The sequence below is a fragment of the Apostichopus japonicus genome, chromosome 3 (assembly GCF_037975245.1).
Source record: "Apostichopus japonicus isolate 1M-3 chromosome 3, ASM3797524v1, whole genome shotgun sequence".
Lineage (NCBI taxonomy): Eukaryota > Metazoa > Echinodermata > Holothuroidea > Aspidochirotida > Stichopodidae > Apostichopus > Apostichopus japonicus.
Genome location: NC_092563.1, coordinates 3,597,099 through 3,621,360, shown reverse-complemented (window position 1 = coordinate 3,621,360; position 24,262 = coordinate 3,597,099). Strand labels below are relative to the sequence as shown.

Below are 24,262 nucleotides of genomic sequence, written 5' to 3'. Positions count from 1 at the left end.
AATATTTTCACGGAACATTTTAGTGATTTAAACCTCCAAAACTGTTATAGTATTGTCATATAAATGCTACATCAATTCTCCCTCGTCACAAGCTAAATATGCAAAAGAAGTGTAGCAGTAAAGAATAGGAGGGGAATAAAGGGATCGTTTCTTAACTGTCAGATCGGGAAGCCTTATGTGGTGTGCCCTCTCCCCTATCTGCTTCTACTATCTCTTTCCCGCCACCTTGCTTTTCCACTGTGTATCATAGTCTTTTTCCACACGTCTCGTTCCCCAGCCCGTTCCCCACACGTCCTCATCGTTCTCCCGTCCCGCCACCGTCTCCCGACCCCACAATGAAGTGATAAAGAACATGTTTGTATAGATTCCTCGCAGTTAACGCCAAAATCCCGATAGAGGGCGCTGTAAAATTTCCCGCGCTTTAGTGTGCAACATTGAACTGCAATTCTTTTTCATAAGAACAACGTTAAATCACTTGCAGTAAGCAGAAGTAATTGACCTATACAACACTAGTTATACATACATTTCGCATGTGTAGGCTTTTTTTCAGCTAGTACTGCCTATTGTGTAGTTGTCACCGGAGACTGTGTTTAGCCTGATAAAAAGAAGCACTAATACAGAACCTCGAACTTCCACCAAAGCGACCATCGAACGGCAGTGTGTGTTTCACCCGGATTCGGGGCTTATGAACGTCTTGTCTCAGTTTAACAAAATTAAAGCAAAATGTCAAAAAGTAAAATCTCCCTGGATAAAGTTACCTTCTATCGTCGCATGCGACAGTTATATGATAAGTGGACCGTAAGTACAGCGCAGCCTAAGTAACAAGACATAACAAGGATCTCAGTGATATGTTGTAGCCTACGACCCGTTAGGATAGGCCTATATTACCCTACATTTCAGGCATCAATATCTCGGCTATGATACAATTTACAAGTAACAAGCATGAAGCATGATTTGGCGGTTAAGTAATATAGGCCTAAGCAGTAAAAGGTACGAAGTTAGCCTACTAGTACTAAGTTGCAAGTTAGGCACAGGCGCTCCTATTCCAAAGTATTATGTGGTATTCATAAATTCATACATCCATCCACATAGCCTGAGCAAGAGGAGGTTGCCTAAGTCCTAATGATGACTCCTAACCATATTCCACAACAGTGTGCTAAATTGTTTCATGCTTCAAGGCACTATAAGCAAAATCTGTCATTAATTTTTGACCAAACTAGTAGTACTAAATAATTTTTTAGCAAAGATTGGAAATTCTCAAGTTTGGTGAACAATGAGACTGTTAGTGTTAGGCCAAATAGTAATAGCATGTTGCCATGGTATGACTTGGTCCCAAAGACAATATGAAACTAGTCTAGTCTTGATGACCTAGGCCTTTGACATGCTCATCTACTTTTTTTCAAATATTTTCGTAGGCCTATATATATATATATATATATACATATAGATACATATCCATATATTCCACTGGCAATTATTGCTGACGAAGGTCCCGGGGGGAACGAAAATTCCAATATATTTGCTAATACAGTTCTAATACAGTAAATTATGAGTCAAACCATATTTCTCTTCTCTTGTTTTTAAGACATTATATTATATATTAATATATATATATATATTTATATATATATATATATATATATATATATATTTATATATATATATATATATATATATATATATATATATATATATATATATATATATATACATGTTTAAATATATTGGAATTTTTGTTCCCCCCTGCGACCTTCATCAGCAATACTTGGCAGTCCCATATATATGGATATGTATCTATATGTATATAGGGAAGAACCAACAGAGGAACCTGGGAGCAATTTTTGGAATTGTTCCCATGACTCATTTTGGCTCATTCAAATGCGTGTATGCTAGAAGTTCTAATAGAATATCGGCTCCCTCACCCCACTCATCAACTTAAAGAGTGAGACTTGCCTTGAGTTTCTAGACTTTAATGAAAGCAATCCATAAAATTTGCTCATATTTGTTCAAATCTGCAATTTATGACCAGCTTTGCTAATTAACATGTTGCATTGCCTTATTATTCAAACTGAACAGAAATATTTGGTATATACTTGACCTTTTTTTTTTTATTACTACAGAATGGGGAAAATCAATCACTGTCAAAGGTCGATGCCATTGTTACAGCAGTTGGTGTCGATGAAGATGTGGTTTATGCCAAGTCCACTGCCTTACAGGTAAAGAAGTCTTATGAAACAAAATTATCATATCACAGAATGTCTGTCATACATGTGATTGTCAAAGTCTAAATACATTTTTTTGAATGTAGATAAAACATAGTCGACAATATAAAGTCTGTGGTTGAGAATACTACTATTAAAAAAAAATTGAGCAAATGAAAAAAATATGTTTAAGAAAAAACCTGATTCAAAGATGGATTGTTCTTGTCTCCTTAAATTGATCTGGCAGCCGTAAGTTTCATATTCACTGGTAAACAATGATGGTAAACGATGATAAATTTTTATACTCACTGGTCAGGATTATTTCTAATGTGCTCATTTACACTGCTTAGCTAAGTAATGTACAGTTTGAATATTAAGACACACACTGCCTTGAGTTCCTTGTTGGTTTATTTATTTCCATATATGTACATGGAAAACTTCTAATTTATATCATAGGAATTAAGACATGTATGACAAATTATTATCAAAAAAGTTTACTTTTCAGTGAATTTTTAAAAAGTGGGAAGTTGCAACATGTATGTGTCCTTAAACGTTTCCTTAAAGCAGTTATGACAAACAGAGCAATGTAAGCACATGTTATGAGAGAGCAGTTAAAAATCATGAATGTCTTGCTATATGTTTGTGTTGCTGCAGTTTCTTTACAATTCTTGATTGTTGGCATTTCATGTTTTTGGTTCCTTGCTTTAGCAAAAGGAACCTATGCAGTCAGGTTGGCGTGTGTGTGTATGTATGTATGTATGTATGTGTGTGTGTATGTGTGTGTGTGTGTCTGTGACACTTGCTTGGGTACGCTCTATCTCAATAAGGGAATGTTGGATTGAGGCCAAACTTGGACTATAGATCCGCCATATGGAGAAGGTGTGCCCTATTGTTTCTGGTGCCCACAAAGGTCACCAAAGGTCAGTTATGGTCCAAAAACCGAAAATATTAAAACTGCAATAACTCCCAGTGCCAATGTGTGACAAGATTGATATTTTGGGACAAGTTGTGAACTGGTTAGGGGAGCATTTTCAAACTTAACGGTCATGTGATCAAAGGTCACCAAAGGTCAATTAATGATAAAAAACTAGTATTTTTGCGATAACTTGAGAACGAAATGTCTGTTAGGGTTGGGAGTTGCTTCAATGTTATTCAATTGTCGACCCGCATCTGGGTGACCCTTGACCTCAATTTGACCTCTGGTGACCTTTACGTGTTTTGGGGGATTTTTACAGTTTTGATGCTATTTTCAGATGTCAAAGGTACCTTCTGATCATAAATGTCAATAGGTTGACCCCGTGTGACCTTTATGTGCGAAGTTATATGGGGTCAAAGTTTTTCGGTCAGAGTTAGGATGGTTGTACAGACTTGTCGTTTTGTTTTTTGGAATCAGGAGATTAAACTATATCTGAAACCAAGGTCAAAAGGTCAAAGGTCACATTAGAAAAAATTTGCTTATTTTGGGAGGAAACGAGCAAAAAAGGAAATGTTTGGTTTTGATGCTAGATTTGGATATCAAAGGTACCTTCCGATCAAAAATGTCAATTGGTTGACACCCATGTGACCTTCGTGTGTGAAGTTATACGAGGTCAAAGTTCATTTTCAGACATTTAATGCAACAACTCCCAGTTCCAAGGTGTGACATGGTTGATATTTTTGGACAAGTTGCAAATGGTATAGGGAAATATTTTCAAACTTAACGGTCATGTGATCCGAGGTCACCAAAGGTCAATTAATGTTAAAAAACTAGTATTTTTGGGGCAGAAAATGGGCAAAGAAAAAATGTTTGAATTTGTATAGTTTGATGCTCTAATTTAGGTCTCATCAATCAAAAATGTCAATAAGTTGACCCAAGGTGACCTTTGTATGTTAAGTTATATGAGGTCAAAGTTAATTTTCAGACATTTAGTGTAATAACTCCCAGTGCCAAGGTGTTACACAGTTGATATTTTGAGACAAGTTGCAAATGGTATAGGGGAATATTTTCAAACTTAAGGGTCATGTGATCCGAGGTCACCAAAGGTCAATTACTGATAAAAAACTAGTATTTTTGCGATAACTTGAGAACAAATTGTCCGTAAGGGTTGGGAGTTGCTTCAATGTAATCCAATTGTCGACCCGCATCTGGGTGACCCTTGACCTCAATTTGACCTCTGGTGACCTTTTCGTGTTTTGTGGATTTTTACAGTTTTGATGCTATTTTCAGATGTTAAAGGTACCTTCTGATCATAAATGTCAATAGGTTGACTCCCATGTGACCTTCGTGTGCGAAGTTATATGAGGTCAAAGTTAATTTTCAGACATTTAATGCAATAACTCCCAGTTCCAAGTTGTGACAAGGTTGATATTTTTGGAGTAGTTGCAAATGGTATAGGGGAATATTTTCAAACTTAAGGGTCATGTGATCCGAGGTTACCAAAGGTCAATTAATGATAAAAAACTAGTATTTTTGCGATAACTTGAGAACAAATTGTCCGTTAGGGTTGGGAGTTGCTTCAATGTAATCCAATTGTCGACCCGCATCTGGATGACCCTTGACCTCAATTTGACCTCTGGTGACCTTTTCGTGTTTTGTGGATTTTTACAGTTTCGATGCTATTTTCAGATGTTAAAGGTACCTTCTGATCATAAATGTTAATGGGTTGACCCCCGTCTGACCTTCGTGTGCGAAGTTATATGAGGTCAAAGTTAATTTTCAGACATTTAGTGTAATAACTCCCAGTGCCGAGGTGTTACACAGTTGATATTTTGAGACAAGTTGCAAATGGTATAGGGGAATATTTTCAAACTTAAGGGTCATGTGATCCGAGGTCACCAAAGGTCAATTAATGATAAAAAAACTAGTATTTTTGCGATAACTTGAGAACAAATTGTCCGTTAGGGTTGGGAGTTGCTTCAATGTAATCCAATTGTCGACCCGCATCTGGGTGACCCTTGACCTCAATTTGACCTCTGGTGATCTTTTCGTGTTTTGTGGATTTTTACAGTTTCCATTCTATTTTCAGATGTTAAAGGTACCTTCTGATCATAAATGTCAATAGGTTGACCCCCATGTGACCTTTATGTGCGAAGTTATATGAGGTCAAAGTTAATTTTCACACATTTAATGCAATAACTCCCAGTGCCAAGGTGTGACAAGGTTTATTTTTTTGGACAAGTTGCAAATGGTATAGGGGAATATTTTCAAACTTAACGGTCATGTGGTCCAACGTCACCAAAGGTCAGCTAATGTTAAAAAAGTAGTATTTTGGGGGGAGAAAATGGGCAAGAAAAAATGTTTGAATTTTTACAGTCATGCTCTATTTAGGTCTCACCTTTCAAAAATGTCAATTGGTTGACCTTCGGGTGACCTTTGTGTGTGAAGTTACATACAAGTTCAAAGTTAATTTTTTTTAATTTAATGCAATTAAATCTCAATGCCAAGGTGTGACATGGTTGATATTTTGGGACAAGTTGTGAACGGGGTGGTGGAACATTTTGAAACTTAAAGGTCATGTCATCTGAGGTCACCAATGTTATCATATCTGTTGACACGCTTGTAGGTCTCTTATATTTCTTACATTTTCGACGCCATATTTAGATCTCAAAAGTGCCTTTTGATCCAAAATCCGATCACATTTTGTGATCACAAAAGTGTTGGCTATAGTGTTGGTTACTTTATGGGAACATGTAGGACCACAATTACTTGGACTATTTGAGCCCAATCTTGCTTGATAATATTATGTGTATTGTCATATACCCCAAGCAAGGAACCACAGTGCCCTTGGGCTCTTGTTAGTATACTTATCCTGATTGAAAAAACAAGTATTCATGAGTGAAGGTTTCATAGGCATCCCCATCCCCCCCCCCCCCCTCCATGCATAACACAGTGTTTTCAATAAATCAAACTGCAAATTGGGCAAAGGTAATGAATCGGTTATTATAATAATATTCTGTAGGATAGAATAAACGATGTGCAAAAATAAAACCCAGTAAAATGTTCACAACATACTAGAGATACAAGGCTGTGAAAAGTGATCATTCGTTGTGTATTCTATCCTGTGGGTATTTTTTTCTCTGAAATGTTGTAAAGTTCATCCAAATCACACTAATGTTTTAAGACTCATGTGGTCAAATTTTTCCCCAATCTAAACTATATATCTCATGAAAATGGTGGTATTTTGGTGACGGTTTATTTACACTATAGACGTTAATTAATTGTTACTAATTATTACCTTGGTTTGCCCCCTTTTCTTTTCTTTTCTGTTTTTTTCTTGTTCGCCTTACCAGACTTGGCTATTTGGCTATGAACTCACAGATACCATCATGGCTCTGTGTGAGGAACAGATTTATTTCTTGGCCAGTAAGAAGAAAGTAGAGTTTTTGAACCAGATTGCCTCCCAGGAGAAAGAAAACCAACACGACTTGCCCTTAATTCATCTCTTGACAAGAGACAAGAGTGATGGAAATAAAGCCAACTTTGAGAAGCTGGTTGAAGCCATCAAGGGTAGTAAAGAGGTGAGTTGAAGCCATCAAGGGTAGTAAAGAGGTGAGGTGAAGCCATTTAAGGTAGTAAAGAGGTGAGTTGAAGCCATTAAGGGTAGTAGAGAGGTGAGTTGAAGCCACCAAGGGTAGTAAAGAGGTGAGTTGAAGCCATCAAGAGTAGTAAAGAGGTGAGTTGCTTGTGTTAAGATTTTAACATAAGAAACTATAGCTTTGAAGGTCAAAGGAGACCAGATTCAAGAGACAGGAGGATATATTTTCATCTTTCTAACAGTTGATGAATTTCAACTCTAAATGCAATTCAAAGTACATCAAAATAAGAAAGTCTATTGTTGGTTAACTCCCCTATCAGAGATATCTATCAAATGTCATGCTCAGGCTGAGCTTAAAATCATTATCTCTACTCTTATGTTGTAGTTTTTAGTCCAAATTTGTGAGGGAATTGCATTTACTTCTTGTACTGCAAATCATGCTACATTGCTCACAGGTGTTGGTAATCACAAACTCTGTACAATATCCACCTCCTTTAAAGCTAGACACGAACCCTGTGTCCCCTTCCCCCCCCCCCCTCGCCCTGCCTGCATCCCAGTTACGAAAAATCTCTCCGGGTAGATGTTACATCATTCTTTGATAAAGTGAAAATAAACAAGATGTTTAATTATCCCTCCAAATTGCCAGTTTTAATTATAACCAAAGGTCAAAATGGTCAGATTTTCTTTCAGAAAAAATGCCAGATCCAGTTTTGCTTGCTTTTTATGGAAATTTCTGGCTTGATTTTAGCCACGATTTATCATTACCCATAATCCCCTCCTTTTCTCTTTAGGGTAAGACCATTGGGACTTTCCAGAAGGACAAGTTTCCCGGAGACTTCATGGACAGCTGGTGGTCAACAATTGGTTCTGAGGGAATCGAAAAGGTATTGTCTATGAAATATTAATGTATTTATTTGAGACAGTAAATAGAATGTTTAAAGGGGTATAGGTGGGGGTCTGGTGGGGCTGGGGCTGAATATTTAGTTTCTTGATGAGAACATGTGGACCAATTTGTGGATAAAAGTTTCCTAAAGGTTAATGGGAAGGGGATTTATATCTCCCAGGTTAGGTCTAAAACTTTTTTTCTTCAAAAACATCAAAGTTGCTTCTTGTTTGTGATTATTACTGTATGATAAAGTGTCTGGTCAAAGCAAATTGAATACAAATGGCATCACAAACTTTTTGGCCAATTCATTGATTTGTTGCCAATTTATTTTGTATATAGACATATATGAATTCATGCATAAATACATACAAATACACACATACATACAATTAGTTTGTGTATAGGCATATATGCATTCATGCATATATTAAACACATACATAAACACACACACTTGCAATTAATGTATACACAGTGAAAACATATGTAAGAGGGTGTCTTATTCTGAGTTGTTGCAATCTTGTGTTTGCCAAATAACTACTTGGGTTTTATCGATATTCTAGAAAGTTGCCACCAAGTCCTGGCAACTGCTTAAGAAGCTTAAGGAACATTTTTGAAGTCTGGATAATCTTCAAATTTGACAATTTTCCAGCTATTTTTCAAGCCTCTTTGCCTGGTTGTTTCTACTATCAAGGTTGATATCAGTCCTGCTGTGGCTCGTCTCATGGCCATCAAAGATGACAACGAAGTGACTCTGATGAAGAAAGCTGCTCAGGTCACCTCCGAGGTCTTCTCCAAGAAACTCAAGGAGGACATTATCAGTATAGTGGATGAAGATAAGGTCAGTGAGAAGCAGGAACTCAAACGGTTATCAGATAAAATTCACCTACTCTGTCGGAAGGGAAAGATTAAGTAATGACCTAACAGTTAGTGTTTGACTGATTATATGATAATCGGTTAGTACCGATTACCGATTAGTTCATGTGACAATCGGGCCGATTACCGATTATTTCATCATTTTCGTGGAACTGGCCTAATGTATGATTTAGTGTTATGCATTATAACCACCTTCTAGGTCAATACAATCCAAGATGTAAATGAACGACTTAAAGTTTCACAGTAAAGATTAATGGAGCTAATAAAGAAAACAGTAATACATACAGTAAGTCAATGTAAGTCACTACTTACAGTTTGGGAAGTTATCAGATGGAGTCAGTATATAGGGCTTTTTGAATAAAAGAAAATTTGTTCAACCCATGATTAGTTTGAGATTGACAAGCGTCCCTGTTTTACCAACCCTGAATTTTGATGGGCAATGCAGAGACGATTCCTGTTTACATTGTGAATTTGAAAGTAAAATTCTGCTCTACTACATGCTGATTTGTTTTTAAAGTTTTGATAAATGTTTCTGTGCTGTTATTAACTAACTTTCAGTCAAATGTACAATCAAATCAGTCAATGTGCAATTTGAAAGTCAATCAACAGGAAGTATTCATTTGATGATTTTAGGAAACGTTTGGTAAAGCATGATACCTACGATTGAGGCATAGAGTCTTGTGATGTGCAATTAGTGTTTGATGGATGCATACACTATGTAAATGAATTTTGGAAGTATTTCCTGTTGTTTGTCACTCCTATGGTAACATACCATGTTGTGACTACTGTGTTTACATAGTCTTTGTATGTTAGGGTGCAATGTTAGGACTACCCTTCCTATGTATCGTTTTTCATGTGTTATTGGTATCAATTAGGTGCTGCCTTACAACTCATTTTTCAGTGTATATGAGGATAGCCTGTTTAGGCTACCTTGCTGACAAAGCAGAACAGCAAACTCTGAGAACAGTGTACAATTGAATTTTGTCCAAGTATGTGGCAGATCCTTTATAATATTTGAGGTGGGAAAATGGTTTATCACCAGAAATCTTATGAGTCACAATTGAAATGTTGAAGATTTTCTTCATATTTTCAGAAAGTCAGGCACAACAAGCTTGCAGACACAGTAGAGGCATCCCTTGAAGATAAGAAGTTGCTTGGATCGGTCGATCCATCTCTGGTAGAGGTGTGTTACCCTCCCATCATACAGAGTGGGGGAACCTACAATCTCAAATTCAGTGTTGTCAGGTGAGTTTCGATGGTCGTGTATGGAGTTTGTCATTCTTCATGAATTTTTCAGTACAAAATATGATTTGGTGCAAAAGAGCTTGTTGCAGTCATGAAATGGGAAAATGAGATGTGATGAATATTAAGTGGAATTTGACTTAAATAAACATGTATTTTTGCTAAATCAGACATTAACAATAAGTACGCTAAGGTGGTGATGAAGGTAGTGTTGAAAATATCTATATAGCTCTCACGTAGCAGACTTTGGCATCTCATTTAGATACAATGTCACAGTGGGATGCTGAATGCACTTGCAGCATCACTGCAGCCAGGCTGAAGGCACTTGCAGCATCGCTGCAGCCAGGCTGAAGGCACTTGCAGCATCGCTGCAGCCAGGCTGAAGCACTTGCAGCATCGCTGCAGCCAGGCTGAAGGCACTTGCAGCATTGCTGCAGCCAGGCTGAAGGCACTTGCAGCATCGCTGCAGTCAGGCTGAAGGCACTTGCCGCATCGCTGCAGCCAGGCTGAAGGCACCTGCAGCATCGCTGCAGCCAGGCTGTGCTTTGTGCTCTGCATTTTCACACGATGGGCCCTCCCCTGGTCAGCAGTCGACTGTTGTTGTCTGACAGCGATTCAGCCTTGCTGCAGGGGATTTTGCAGCTGCCTGGGCTTTCCTTTTTCGACACCTTGCCTCCTCGTAAATTTTCTGTCACGGAATGAAAGAGAAATTGTTCTGTCCCGTTTCTTTCAGTGATGAAAATAAATTACACTTTGGTGCCATTACCTGCTGCCTGGGAGTACGATACAAGTCCTACTGCTCCAACATTGTACGTACTATACTGGTGGACCCCACTCAAGAACAGCAAGAGAATTACACCTTCCTCTTATCACTCGAGGAAGAGATAATCAAGAACCTTACTGAAGGTAAACAATTGCAATTTATATATTTTTTTTTATGTTTTATTTGTTTGTTTTGTTCTTTTGAGTGATTGTGGTTAAACTTTTTGTCTGAGTTTATATGTTTGTCTGATGTTCTGTCACAGAGGTTGAAGACTTTTACTGAATGAATGGTAATTTCAAATTTGGCTGAAAGTTTGTAATGAAAGATGTGTCAGTCTGTAAGACTAAGACTGTTGTGGAGTATTTCTCACACAATGGGCAGAAGGCAAGTCATTAGCCCTTAAAACAGTAACAGACTACACAGTTAAAAGGTCACAAAAAAAATTCTGCTTTATTCTTATCACACATTCTTATCACAACGTAGGTGCTTCCGCTGTGAAGTTTTGTGGGCATAGAGTATGCTGATGTCTTTTGAGAAAGTAATGATGTATCGAGTTGTTGAAATCTGTTGGGATGTAAATGCGACAGACATCAACTATCCCCCAAAGCATTTTGACACGTTGACAGACTGCCACGTTGCGGTTGTTTAAAGATTTAGTCATATTTCATTTCCCTATTCTGATTCAGGTACCAAGATGAATCAAGTCTTCAACAGTGCTTGTGACTTTGTTCGTGACAAGAATCCAGATCTGCTCAAGTTTATGACCAAGAATGTTGGGTACGAGACAGACTTTCATTTTTTTCCTAATGCGTGTGGAATAGATTCTTCCCTGCTTACCGTTTTGAAAACAGAAATTAGAAGCCGACTGTTCGTAATTGTTCAAACTGCTTTGAGGGTGCCTGTAAAATGCACTCTGACAATTGAATATGAGAGTAGTGACCATTATTTGAGTGTCTGGCTTATCTTGTGGCAATACTAAATGTCCATTGTAGAAAGGCAAGGATCAGATATCAGTTCTTTGGCTGTGACTGCGTTTTAAATGTTTTTCCATGTCACATCTCAACGGTATTTGATATCTTCCTTTAAAGCATTTAAGTTCTTTATTTCTGGCTAGATTCCTCATGGGTATTGAGTTTCGTGAGGGCAGCATGGTTCTAAACGCCAAAAATGAAAGTGTCGTGAAGAAAGGGATGGTGTTCAATGTCAACGTCGGCTTCGCAAATCTCGAAAATAAAGAATCAAAGGACAGTGGGGGTAAAAAATACGCCCTCTTCCTCGGCGATACTGTCCTTGTTACCGAGGTGAGTAGAAGTTAGGAAAGCCAAAAATTAGCTGCAATCATATTTGGCTCAAAAACAAGGTACATAGTGGAATGATTTTGGCATGCCTTGGGCTCTTGCATGCCTTACACTTCACCCAATGTTTTCTTATGCATCGTAATATTTGGGAGCAATGCGGGTATCTACTGATTCTCGTATCCCCAGCAACCACTGTGGAGAAATCCTGAATCTGCATTTAGCAAAGGAGATGTGATTAAGAATGTAACACAAGAAGTTGATATCTGAGAGAGTTAGTTTGATGCCGGTCTATTAGATATCGTTGCATGATATACTTCCTGACACGGAGGAGGGCCAGGGAAGTGCCAGTAACTCCAGCCAGGGCCCTTACAAATGATACCTTTGTTGTCACACACATATTACCGACATCATAATTTACATTCATTTGCAGGATGGACCAGCTCAGGTTCTTACAGCAGTGAAGAAGAAAGTCAGAAACATTGCAATCTTTCTGAAGGTAAGAAAATTAGAGATACATGAATGTCTGATGTGAATATAACTCTCTGTCAATCTGACCAAGCCATATAATATACATACATAATGGAAAGTCCCTCAATCCAACTAAGAGACACCCCCTGCCCCAACCCCCAACCCCCAGTACTCTTTAACAACACTAGACTGCTCGTAAGTAGCAAATTATTAAAAGATAAGTTTGTGTCCCACAATTTTGATGTACTGCTCTATTGTTTCATTATGCAAGCTTGTGAATTTATTTTTGGTGGACTATGGTAATGGACAGGTCACTAGACTGACTGCTCTGTGTATGGCACCACCAGACTGCGTTGAATAAAGTTTAATAAAAAAATGGTTGGAGAACAAACTGCGTAAATATCTGTTGATAGATATCAAACTCATTTCTTTGATTTTGTTCGACAGTCAGAGGATGACGAGGGTGAAGACAACGATGTCGCAGAGAAGCAGCAGGAGGAACTATTAGGAAGGGGTGCAAGGAGGGCGTTGACGGAGAGCAAACTCAGGGTGAGACCCAGAATCAACTTTTACTTTTACAACTCTTTCTTTGCTTCAGCGGATGTCAAATTATTTTGCATATTCCCTTCATATCCTTGGTCGGTCTTCAGGGGCTGGATCCAGTATTTAACGTTATTATTATCATTATATGTTGGCAAATAAATATCAGAAGTGATTGCAGGATTGCTAGAGATAGACTTGTGTTCTTCTAGATGGATGTATCTTCGGAGGACAAACGGAAACAAAAACAGAAAGAATTGACCAAACAGATGAACGACGAAGCCAGGGCCAGATTAGCAAAGGCCAAAGACCAACCGTCATCGACCAGGTAAGATAGATGATAAGGGTGATGTCATCATTGAACTATTTATTGTGGAGTTAAAATGAAAGATACTAGCATGTTTAATGAGACAAATGTGGAGGGGAGGGGGGGGGGGGAGGAGGGCAGCCCGGGCCAGATTAGTGAAGACCAGTCGTCTCGATCCAGGTAAAATAGGAAATAGAAATAATATTCTCGTCCCACTGCTTACTACATAGAGTAAAAATGGAGATTGATGCAGATAAATTTGTGCGGCCAAAGTAAATCTTTGAGGCCCTTCTGTCATTTTCAATATGGTGTACTGGAGATGGGTGGATGTTTATTTGGCTGTGTATGTCTGAAGGCTTTTGCTCTCAGCTTTTTAATTTCAATTAAATGTTAATTAATTGTCTGTTAACTATTGCGTCTCTGTGCTTCCTGCAAACAAATCAAACAGAGATATTGAAGGAAAAGCTTTCTGTGATAATAATTATCGTCAATTTCAGTCCAAATTTATTCTTCAAGATTTCAGGTGTTTCTGTAACTTCAAGGACATCTAATTATTCATGCTCCTGCAAAGTTTAAAAAAAAAAAAAAAAAAAATTGTATTTGAAAAGACTTTGACATAGTGAGTGATCTCCGTTTGTTTGATAGGGAAGTAAAATCCAACGTGGCGTACAAGTCATCCAATCAGATTCCAAGAGAACCAGATATCCGTCAGCTGAGGATATTCGTGGACAAGAAGTACGAGACAGTCGTGCTGCCTGTATTTGGCATGGCTACACCATTCCATATCTCTACCGTTAAGGTAAGAGACTTTCATTGCCAGTAATCGGTAATCGGTAACCAACACCTCTGCCATTCGATCCATATCTCTTGTAGTAATAGAAAAGACAACCCCTTGGCCCAGAAGTTTGTTTGTCTCTTATGCAAAAGTTTTAACGCATTCTACTGCCAGCGTTTTCTTTTGATAAATGTTTCAAGAAAAATAAAAGGGCTTCTCCAAGATTATTTAAGATCCTTGGTGACCTTGATGATGCAAGAAGCTAACCGAATACTTTTCCTGTTTATGGTGACTCATTCTTTCTTCACAGAATATCAGTCAAAGTGTGGAGGGAGACTACACCTACCTGAGAATAAACTTCCACCATCCTGGAGGCTCTGTCGGCAAGTCGGAAGGATACTACCCGAACCCAGACGCTACATTTGTCAAAGAATTGTGAGTTTCATTGTGATCACAGCTAGTACGTGTTATTAAGTGATGGTAAATCTCCATTGCTTGCTGCAAAATTAGTCAGTATTATGGTAGGGATCAATTTTATAGCAACTTCATTGAATATCATTCAATATACAGGTGTCAGTGCCTTCAGAAGTAGGTCTTTATTCTCAAGTAAACCATATGTATCATCAAATCTTTACAGCCTTAGACTTAGCTTTGTGTGACCAGTGGGACAACTTTTGTTATTTATACTGTACTTTCACGTCCTGCTTCCAAAGCACTGGTACTGACAGTACGAGCAGTATGAATGTCCTTGCTGTCATTAGAGAAAGGTTAGAAACTGCTCAAACTGTCAGTACGAGTGCTATGAAGCATGGTATTAGATGACAGTTTCAAGTGGTAATAGCATTAGAAAATTGTGCCAGCTGGCTGGCTGGTTAATTAACTTATGAGTGATGATAAAAACAGAGGTGTGGCATAGATGCACCCGGACCAGAGATGTGGCAAAAAACAAATGTTGAAATAAGAGCAGTATGAGTAGCTACAGATTAAGGTTAAGTCATGGCCAGTCATAAAGTTGAACCTGATCAATAAGAATGGTGAAAAAACATCCCAGAAAGATCCTGTTGACATCTTTCTGGAGTATCGGTGAGATCTCTGGTTACAAAACTGATTGAGATCATGGAATGAATGAAGCTGGTTTGACAGCTCACTATGATTATATCATTAATACTAGAGCGAAACCCAATTCAGCTGCTTTAGCAAAGCTGATTTTTTATTTTTTTTTCCATCTTAGAACGTACCGAAGCTCAAATAGTAAGGCTCCTGGTGAATCCTCCTCCCCATCAAGTAATCTCAACACAGCATTTCGTCTCATCAAAGATGTACAGAAGCGGTTCAAAACCAGAGAGGCAGAAGCAAGAGAGAAAGAGGTACGATGACGGTGCATTTTTCTTAGGGAGGAGAGGTCATTTTATACTGAACTAGGACATGCAGACGTAGAAAAGCAAAAACAATAATTGAAAAAACTTTTATATCTGCTCATGATAGTAAGCTCATTCTGCACAGCACTCCATAGATCTTCTTTTTTTTTGAGGGGGGGGGATGATTCCTTATCCCCTTTCTCTTTTTTTACAATCTCTTTGCTTTCATTTTTATGTGATATCTTTTCATTGACAGGGCATTGTGAAACAAGATAAACTAGCGATCAACCCAAACAGGAACAACCCTAAACTGAAAGATCTCTTCATCAGACCAAACATAGTCCAGAAGAGAATGCAAGGAACGCTGGAAGCTCATACCAATGGTTAGAAGAATAAAATATATGGTTATTACTCTCAATATGAGATAAAGAAGAGAGTTCCTTTATGTTGTGTTTGTGTGTGCCAAGCTTTATTAAAGAATATCAAATTTGTTTGACACCTGGACGATAAAAGGAGGGGGACAGCTGGGCATTATTTAATTCATGTTGTTAAATATGTGATGTATAATTTAGATGGAAACTGCCCAAACAGTGGATATCTTCAAAGTTTCAGGTATACTTCAGTCCGAAGGGACCAAGTTGATATCCTCAACAAGTCTATAATCTATATGTTTAGGTTTCAGGTATACTTCGGTCCGAGGGGACAAAGTTGATATCCTCTACAACAACATCAAACATGCCATATTCCAGCCCTGTGATGGGGAAGTTATCATTGTCCTTCATTTTCATCTTAAGGTATGTTGTCATGACAACTGGCTTTCTTTTTATGTCCTTGAATAAAATGACATATTTTATGCACTGTTCTTGGCCTGGCCAGTACACATTAGGTTGAAACATGAAGTTTCTTTTTCTTTGTGAAAAGTCATTATAAGAAGGATTGTTTTGATTAATTATGCGTAAATTTCGTTTTGTATGGCATTTGAAAGGCAGGGTTCTTACAAGTAAATAACGAAGCCTTAGTCAGAACCAGGCCGTCCAAGATGGTCTGTCATATTGCCTGTAGCATCACTTAAATGACTGAATGTGTGATGTGAATGCAAATTGTGGGAAAACTGTTATGAGCTGACATTTGTAACCCTCTCGGTTTGTACTGTCTGTCATTGACAATAGTGTTAAGTATCTTGGAGACAAGGTTACTGTGTACTTAACAGGAAATTCGTTATATAGTATTTGTGGAGATCAAAATAAAATAAAACTGTTAGCAAACTGCTTATCCACTAGAGAGCCTGTGTAATAGAATGTGTAAAAGTAAGTTGGCCTGACGTTTCGATCCTAGCAGGATCTTCTTCAGAGGCTAAATGACAAGTTACAGTAATAGAAGGGACAAAAACACGCACAGAATACAGACAGGTTAATGAGCAAGGTGAACACAAAGAGATAGATGAAAGGGGATTATAAGTAGACAAGGGACGGAGAGAAAAAAGCAACAGGGGAAGAGGAAGAGGAGAGGTGGGAGATAAACAGTGGAGGGACAAAGAGAGGATTAAGGGACGTCAGGCCAGCTTACTTTTATACATAGTATTTGTGGAGATCAGAACACTAGGTAGATGAGTAAAGGATGAGTGGAGAAGTATACTATCCTTTGTCATTCAAGCAGGGAATAATGCAGGGATGTAAGTCTTCCGGATTTTTACGGAAATCCGGTTTTTTTTTTAATTCCAATAAGTCTTCCGTATTTTTACGGAAATCCGTTTTTTTGTAAATTCCAATAAAGTTCCACAAAATTGTTCGAATATCAAAGACACAACGCGGCAAAAATGCCGGCCCGTTGTAGCAAGCTAACTTCAATTTTCACTCATCGATCACTCAAAATAACATTTCCAGTTTCGCATCATCGCATTGCACTGTACAACATTGTGCCATGTGAATATCGTTGCGTACGTGCGAACTTCAAATCGCTATAGCTCATTTCTGTCGTTGAAAAACCTTGCCTAATTCATGTTGATTGGACTGCTAATTAATATCTTCGTAACTGCTGGTGCTCGACATAAGTTTTGGAATTAACGCTTGTGATATTTGTGAGCGGCGGAAATCTACGGGATACGCATATGAAAGTCGATATTTGTGATCGCATTCGAATGTGAGACTGTTTTTTATTCCGTAGTTCGCTGCGACGTATTCGTAACTTTGAGCTAGCCTAACATAACGATAGTGTGTAAGTAGTAAGAACTAGGGGTAAGATGTGTTAGCGCTAATACTTCTGAGCTAGCCTAACATAACGATAGTGTGTAAGTAGTCAGAGCTAGGAGTAGGATGTGTTAGGACGGCATTCACCTGGGGTCTCCGAATATTTTTTCCGGTTTTTTTTTTGGGCTGCACTTACATCCCTGATAATGGCTCCAGTATCGCATCACGATGTGCTATTCTAAATGGGTCACATTGCTTTACAAGGCCAAAGCATAGATGTTTTTTTTCATACACAGGAAACAATAGTATTTTATGAGAGACAAAATTCACAGACTTTTAAAACTGCTACCCGTATTTTAAATCACGAAATGTGAGATACTGATCGGTCTTTTATTTCTTTAGCCAGTGTGTGTCAATCTTAAGCTCTCCCCCCCTCCCCCCGCCCTCTACTCGTCAATCCACCCGCATCATTCTGTCGTTTCCAGTAATCATAACTTTTTAGTTGTGTCTTTGTCTCCACAGAATGCTATCTTATTTGCTAATAAGAGACACGTTGACATTCAGTTCTATACAGAAGTCGGTGAGATCACCACCGATTTACTTAAGCATCACAATATCCACGACAGGGATGATATTGCTAGTGAGCAGGTAAGTGACAGTTTACTATCAAAGGGATAGCTTCTGGTGAAACATGGTGAAACAAAATTTCTGGAATTTTGTTTTTCTTTCTTTCTTCTTTTTTCATTCAATGAAAATGCTGCAAAAACCATCATCCTATAAATAGAAGTTGTGAGGATGAGAATGTTTCAAAATTTGTTGAAATTTTTATGGAATATATGTGTGGCAACAGTAGAGTTAATGATATCATCATGGTAATTTAGTTGCAAAATATGTCTGTTTTGTATTTTATGATAGTTTGTTAAATTTTTCTGACAAACAGTGTTTAATACTTATTGATGAAATTTGAAGTGACTTACATTGGCAACAAAGGAAACATTACAAATGTATCACAATTCACAGGTAAGTAAAAAAACACAAAAAAACAGTATCATAATAAGAAATAAAGCTTTGAAAGCTAAGAACAAACAACAAAATGACATTACAGCTGTTCCCAATTTCTTAAACCTGAAATGAGCATTAAAAATGTTTGTAATTTTGGTTTCCACCATCCTACTTCATGAACAACAAATTATTGGAATATGTTGAGAAGTTCAGATAATTGGCATTTTCCTCGCCTCTTCCTTCCTTAAATCAGTTACAGATTTATCATCGCCGATTTGATGACAGGGATTTGTTAGCAATTTAATTTGCTCTTTGTTAAATGATTTTGTTTTTTTCTTGTTTCTGGTTCTAGGCTGAGAGAGAGCTTCGTCACAAACTGAAATCGGCGTTTAAAAGTTTCATCGAGAAAGTTGAAAATATTAGCAAAGGGGATGTAGAGTTTGAGGTTCCATTTAAGGACCTTGGATTCCCTGGAGTCCCTCATCGTAGCACCACCCTCCTTCAGCCAACCAGTAGTTGCCTCATCAATGTCACAGAGTGGGTAAGTAGAACATGGGGCAGCACATAGGTCTTTCGCCAAGATTTAAAATGACGAGCAAAAAAAAAAATTGATATCAAGAAAGCACCTAAGTGACATCCAGTATGTCATGGAAGTATTTCATTTTTTAAGCCTTGCCAAAGGCATAATGAATCTATGCGATGGCGATAGCCTGTGTGTATGTGACACATCCTCGTAAACGATCTAACTTCGGAAGGATAACTGGGGTACATTTCATATATGGTATGTAGGTTTCCCTTAGGTAGAATTGGTTTGGGATTGTTCTTAGTATTGGTCAAAGGTCATTTGAGGTCAGCACAGGTCTGAAAAGATTGTTCACACAATATCTCAAGAAGTAGAAGTTGCCGTTGGTGAGTAGACGATCTGTAGTGTTTTTTCATGAATCTCAGGTCATTTGAGGTCAACAGAGGGAAAAAAGATGATGAGTGAAATACAGACTCACTAAAAGTCTGCCAAAGAGAGAGTCTTACTTTGATAAATGGAAATCATATCTTGGAGTAATTCTTGTTAAAATTGTCAACTGAATGCATATATCTGCTTGAAGATTAATTTGCCTTTTGTTTAACACATCTTTGATCTCTTCGTCCATTTCCGTCTCTTCTTCTCAGCCTCCGTTCGTCATTACACTCGACGATGTCCAGCTCGTTCACTTTGAACGTGTCCAGTTTCATCTCAAGAATTTTGACATGGTCATCATTTTCAAGGATTACTCTCAGAAGGTTGCCATGGTGAATGCCATTCCGATGAATCTGCTGGATAACGTGAAAGATTGGCTCAAGTGAGTAACGTCTGTTTGTACAGAACATTTGAAGTATCTGAATCTGTTCAGTTTACAAGTTTCTAGCAACAGTCTCGAAGATTCATGGATGTGATAATGTGACTGCGATAGTTTTTTTGTGTGCAATTACTTGCGATAGAGAGTGCACTCGTTATTGGTCCGTGTGAAACTCGCAGTAGTCCGAGGCAACGTTTCCGATGATCCATACGTTGTTTTGTAACTCGTCCATCGTATAAACTAACATTACTCTACCTTCCAGTAAGCAATCTTTCCTGTTATCTGACACTTAGATTCGATAAATATCTGTTAACTTTCCCATCTGTCTTTATCATTATATATTTGATTTGTTCTTAGTTCATGTGACATCAAGTATACGGAAGGCATCCAATCTCTCAATTGGAACAAGATTATGAAAACAATCCTGGAGGATCCCGAAGGGTTCTTCGAAAGCGGAGGATGGAACTTCCTGGAACCAGAGAGCGATGTGAGTTGAGGAGATACACAGCAGAATTATTTCTTACGATCAATTGGCTACTCCCAGGAATTTTTAGCACCTTAACGGTTGTCCTACTACCAATCAGTTTTTTTTTTAAATATAGTTTTGTGATGTCATCCCTCTGAGAAATATATATATTTTATCTCTGCCACGAGACATTGATTTCTCTCTGCCTCTCGTTTTTAGAAAGAAGATAACGACGATGAAGACGAGGAAGAGGAAGACTACTGTCCGTCTGCTTCCGGCTCAGAGGTTGGGGCGGTGGACGACTCAGAAGACGACTACAGCTCTGAAGATGTCTCCGCAGAGTCAGAGGAAGACTTCTCAGGTAATAAAAACAACTTTAAATAATATACCAAAGGTAGGACTAGTTTGATGTGTACAATGGGGGAGGCTTTTCAGGTAATAAAAACAGTTAACTTTAAAGAATAAAGAATATACCAAAGGTAGGACTAGTATGATGGGGGGAGGCTTTTCAGGTAATAAAACTAATAAATTATAAAAAATAAAGAGAGCAAAAATAGTGCAAAATATACCAAAGGGTAGGACTATTTTATTGTTATACAATGGGGAAACTTCCCTTGGTAATAACCCAACAATAATACACCAAGTCAATAACAATGAAAAGTTAAATAATAAAATTTAAAAAAATATTGTATGTATCCAAAGCAGGAGGCTTCTCAGATAAGAACCCCAAAATACACCAAAGAAAAAAGTTTGTTCCTTAAAAAAAAAACAAAAAAAAAAACACCAATCCCTAGAACTGTTTCCAAACAGAGAGTCCTGGGGTAATGACACTTGAGCTATGATAATATGCTCGGAACATTGAGTTTCTAACGCAGATGTCGCAGTGTATGATAAAATTTGATTTAAAAAAAATGCATGATAAAATTTTGCCTCATTTTCAAATTTGAGATATTAATTTGAATAAATTATTTGTAAGTGAATGTCTCTCTCAAGAGAGGAGGAATCTGCTTTTTAAGTCAGTTTATCAGTTTTATATTCATATTTGATCATGATATGACATTAATTTTTTTATTCACTTGTTAGGAGAAGAAGAAGGGAGCAGTGAAGAAAGCGGGAAAGACTGGGATGAGCTGGAAAAGGAAGCTGCTATAGGTAAATTAGTCTGCTTAGGCAGGGATTGAGAAGTGACGGTGGCGGGGGGGGGGGGCTGTGTAGGGGGAAGGTAGCTGTGTAGGGGGAAGGGGATGTGTAGGGGGAAGGTAGCTGTGTAGGGGGAAGGGGATGTGTAGGGGGAAGGGGATGTGTAGGGGAAGGGGGGCTGTGTAGGGGGAAGGTAGCTGTGTAGGGGAAGGTAGCTGTGTAGGGGAAGGGGCTGTGCAGGGGGATGGTAGCTGTGTAGAGGGAAGGGGCTGTGTAGGGGGAAGGGGATATGTAGGGGGAAGGGGCTGTGTAGGGGGAAGGGACAGCAATGGCTATCAAGGGAAAGAATAACAGGAATCAAAACTAAAAAGTGATGAGGGCGGGGGGACAAATTATCTAGAACCTGATTAAAGGTCATAAACTGCAATAAAATACTTGATCCCTCTTTATTACCATAAAGTAAGTCAGTTAGAATAGCTTTAAGTGCCTCTCTGTGTTTGCATGTACTCACAAAGCTGTCCATTTATAAAGAGATGTGAAGGCAAACATGATCTTTTGACTTTATGTGAAATACATGGTTAAGGATGGAGAACCTACCAGCTCCAAAAAAAACAAAAATTGAAGGATAGATATGAGAGGGGTGCTATAGCTTTCATTCTCTTCAGGGGCCAAAAAAAAGCCCCAGCACATCAGGGTACTTCTAGTGTCTAATTTTGTGATGTCATAATTCCTCCCCCAAATAAGCAGAAAACACAGTTTTCACGATGGAAAATGTTGCCAGTGTTACATCATGTTTTATTAACTGAATGTTAACCAGTGAAGCATCGTCATGTTCAACTGTGTATTAGAAATGTATTTCTTCTAAACCTTCCTCTTCCAGCCGATCGGAGACATAATTACGAGGAAGTAGCAGACGATACCTTGAGCGGAATGAAGAGGCGAGCGAAGGAATCGGTGAGCGCCCCCCAGAGCAAGAAGAAGAGGAGGCGTTGAGAGACAGCCGATATTAAGTCAGTTTTGTTACTCCAGAATCTACACGTTAAATTACTCTGTGCGGGATCAGTTTTGTCTTTATATTTGTCATGATGAAATAGAGGTCGCAGACCAACTTTAATTTAACTACTTTCAATATGCATTTTCTACTGCAATGAAATGTGCGTCAGTTGGTATTTAAAAATCACATGTATGTAAGCATTTATGTGTGTGTGACACATTGGTCTTCGAATGCGAGAAGGTTAAAAAAGTGGAAAGTTGATACATAACACATCTTAGAAGAGATGTCCCTGATAAAATCTTCAAAAGTAGGTCAAACTGGTCAGGTTGCCAGGGTCATATCTGCTAATTTGCATATTTTATTGGATGGATTTAAAGCATAGCTTAAATGAGATTGACAAACAAGGAGAATAGGATTAACAATATATGAGTAGTTCACACTATGCGTATCGTAGTCAGTTGTGCATGACTTCAATAAATTGTTGCAGTTGGAATAAAATGGGCTCTGTTCGAAGACACCACTGGATGGATATTATTTCAGCAGTTTGCGCAACAGAGTGTCTTTTCCCACCGTTGGTAACTATGCCAACTTCCTTTGTTACAATGCATTGACCTGCGCCATATTTTCAAGATGGAACTGGTTGGAAGGGGGAGGGGAGGGGGGGAAGGTTCATCTGTGAGGACGACTCATGCTGGGACGAAGTTGAACTACTTTGAGAGAGAGATGTCAAGATATTCTGTATCAGAATCTAGGAACAACCCTTTCATGTACATAGAAGCAATTGCACTGAGTACTGCTTATTCTTTCAGTGCTGTAATCTTGTACAGTATTTTGATGTGGAGTTGTCTGTTTGACCAGTCAGTTTTTTTTCTTCTTGGTCAGTAACTCAACTCTTCACAAGATTTGATAGTCCGAGCTAGTTATCTTTAATTCTAGGATTCGTCAGATTTGACAGTATTGTCTGTAAGGGAAACGTCCCAAAAACATGTAACATTACGTTGTCACCCTGTCTGGTTCATCTTTGTTTTACTCTCGAGATTAATTAACTAAGTAGGTTAATTGGTTAATTTCGTGTTCCTATGCTCAGGTTTCAGAAAACTGCCTTCATATCAGTGATGTCAGTTGCATATATTACTTCCTCAACTTTTAGGTGAAGTAAAATTCATTCCTCTGGACTTGGAATTTTGGAGAACAGCCTTGGAAGTTATGGTACCACCCACCCACCCCCACCCTCTCATATCATTTCATGTGAGGTTTTAGTAAAGGTACCCTCCCCCTCCCAAATCATCTCATGAGGTGTCTGCCAAGATGTTATTCTGTTATCTCTCTTTACCACAGATTGTTTTTTATATAAAACATTTCATGCTCTGTAAGTTGCAGATGTTTCAATATTCCAGATTCAACTTGAATCGGAGGTGCATTTAATATTTCCAAAAGCTAATAATAATAATAAGTTCATGTAAACACAATTTTTCCCCCTTTTGTACAAAACATATTTTGTTTTACTGTGTTCTTCAAAATAAAATTAAAAAACACAAGTATTACTACTAACATTGACTTGTTTTTTGCTTTTTTTGAAACTTTAGGGATGAAGATAGGTAAAAGAAATACTTTCAAATATTTTGTATAACAATTTGCAATTCGGTGAACACGAAAATAAACTAAATTTGTACTTGATGCTGTAAGGAAATTAGTAAGGTCATCAAGCACAGCCCTAAAGTCCAACTTCGCTTGGAAGTTTTTCAAAGTACTTTTGTGGAAGATCTGGCCATCCAGTTTATTCCAAGGCATGGCAGTCGATGGAAAAAAGATCGGGGAATGTGCTCGATACTGTGATCGAAATACTTCAGGACAAGTGACCATTTAATTGACTTTTCTAGCATATTTTGTAGGTAAACCCCCGATGTCCTTTA

General features: G+C 38.1%; 1 protein-coding gene across 1 annotated transcript; it reads left to right on the top strand.

Annotated features, from left to right (window-relative positions):
* Window positions 1–473: 473 nt before the first annotated feature.
* LOC139960497 (FACT complex subunit SPT16-like) lies at window positions 474–23,579 on the top strand. Its single transcript, XM_071958903.1, has 24 exons — window positions 474–798; window positions 2,121–2,216; window positions 6,471–6,698; window positions 7,507–7,599; window positions 8,295–8,441; window positions 9,570–9,721; window positions 10,452–10,624; window positions 11,168–11,258; window positions 11,596–11,782; window positions 12,210–12,275; window positions 12,695–12,796; window positions 13,000–13,115; window positions 13,740–13,893; window positions 14,180–14,304; window positions 15,101–15,236; window positions 15,484–15,610; window positions 15,903–16,021; window positions 17,936–18,061; window positions 18,768–18,956; window positions 19,583–19,752; window positions 20,107–20,236; window positions 20,435–20,576; window positions 21,299–21,367; window positions 22,236–23,579. The coding sequence occupies exons 1-24, from the start codon at window positions 724–726 to the stop codon at window positions 22,346–22,348; spliced, it is 3,126 nt and encodes a 1,041-aa protein (XP_071815004.1). The 5' UTR covers window positions 474–723; the 3' UTR covers window positions 22,349–23,579.
* Window positions 23,580–24,262: the final 683 nt, after the last annotated feature.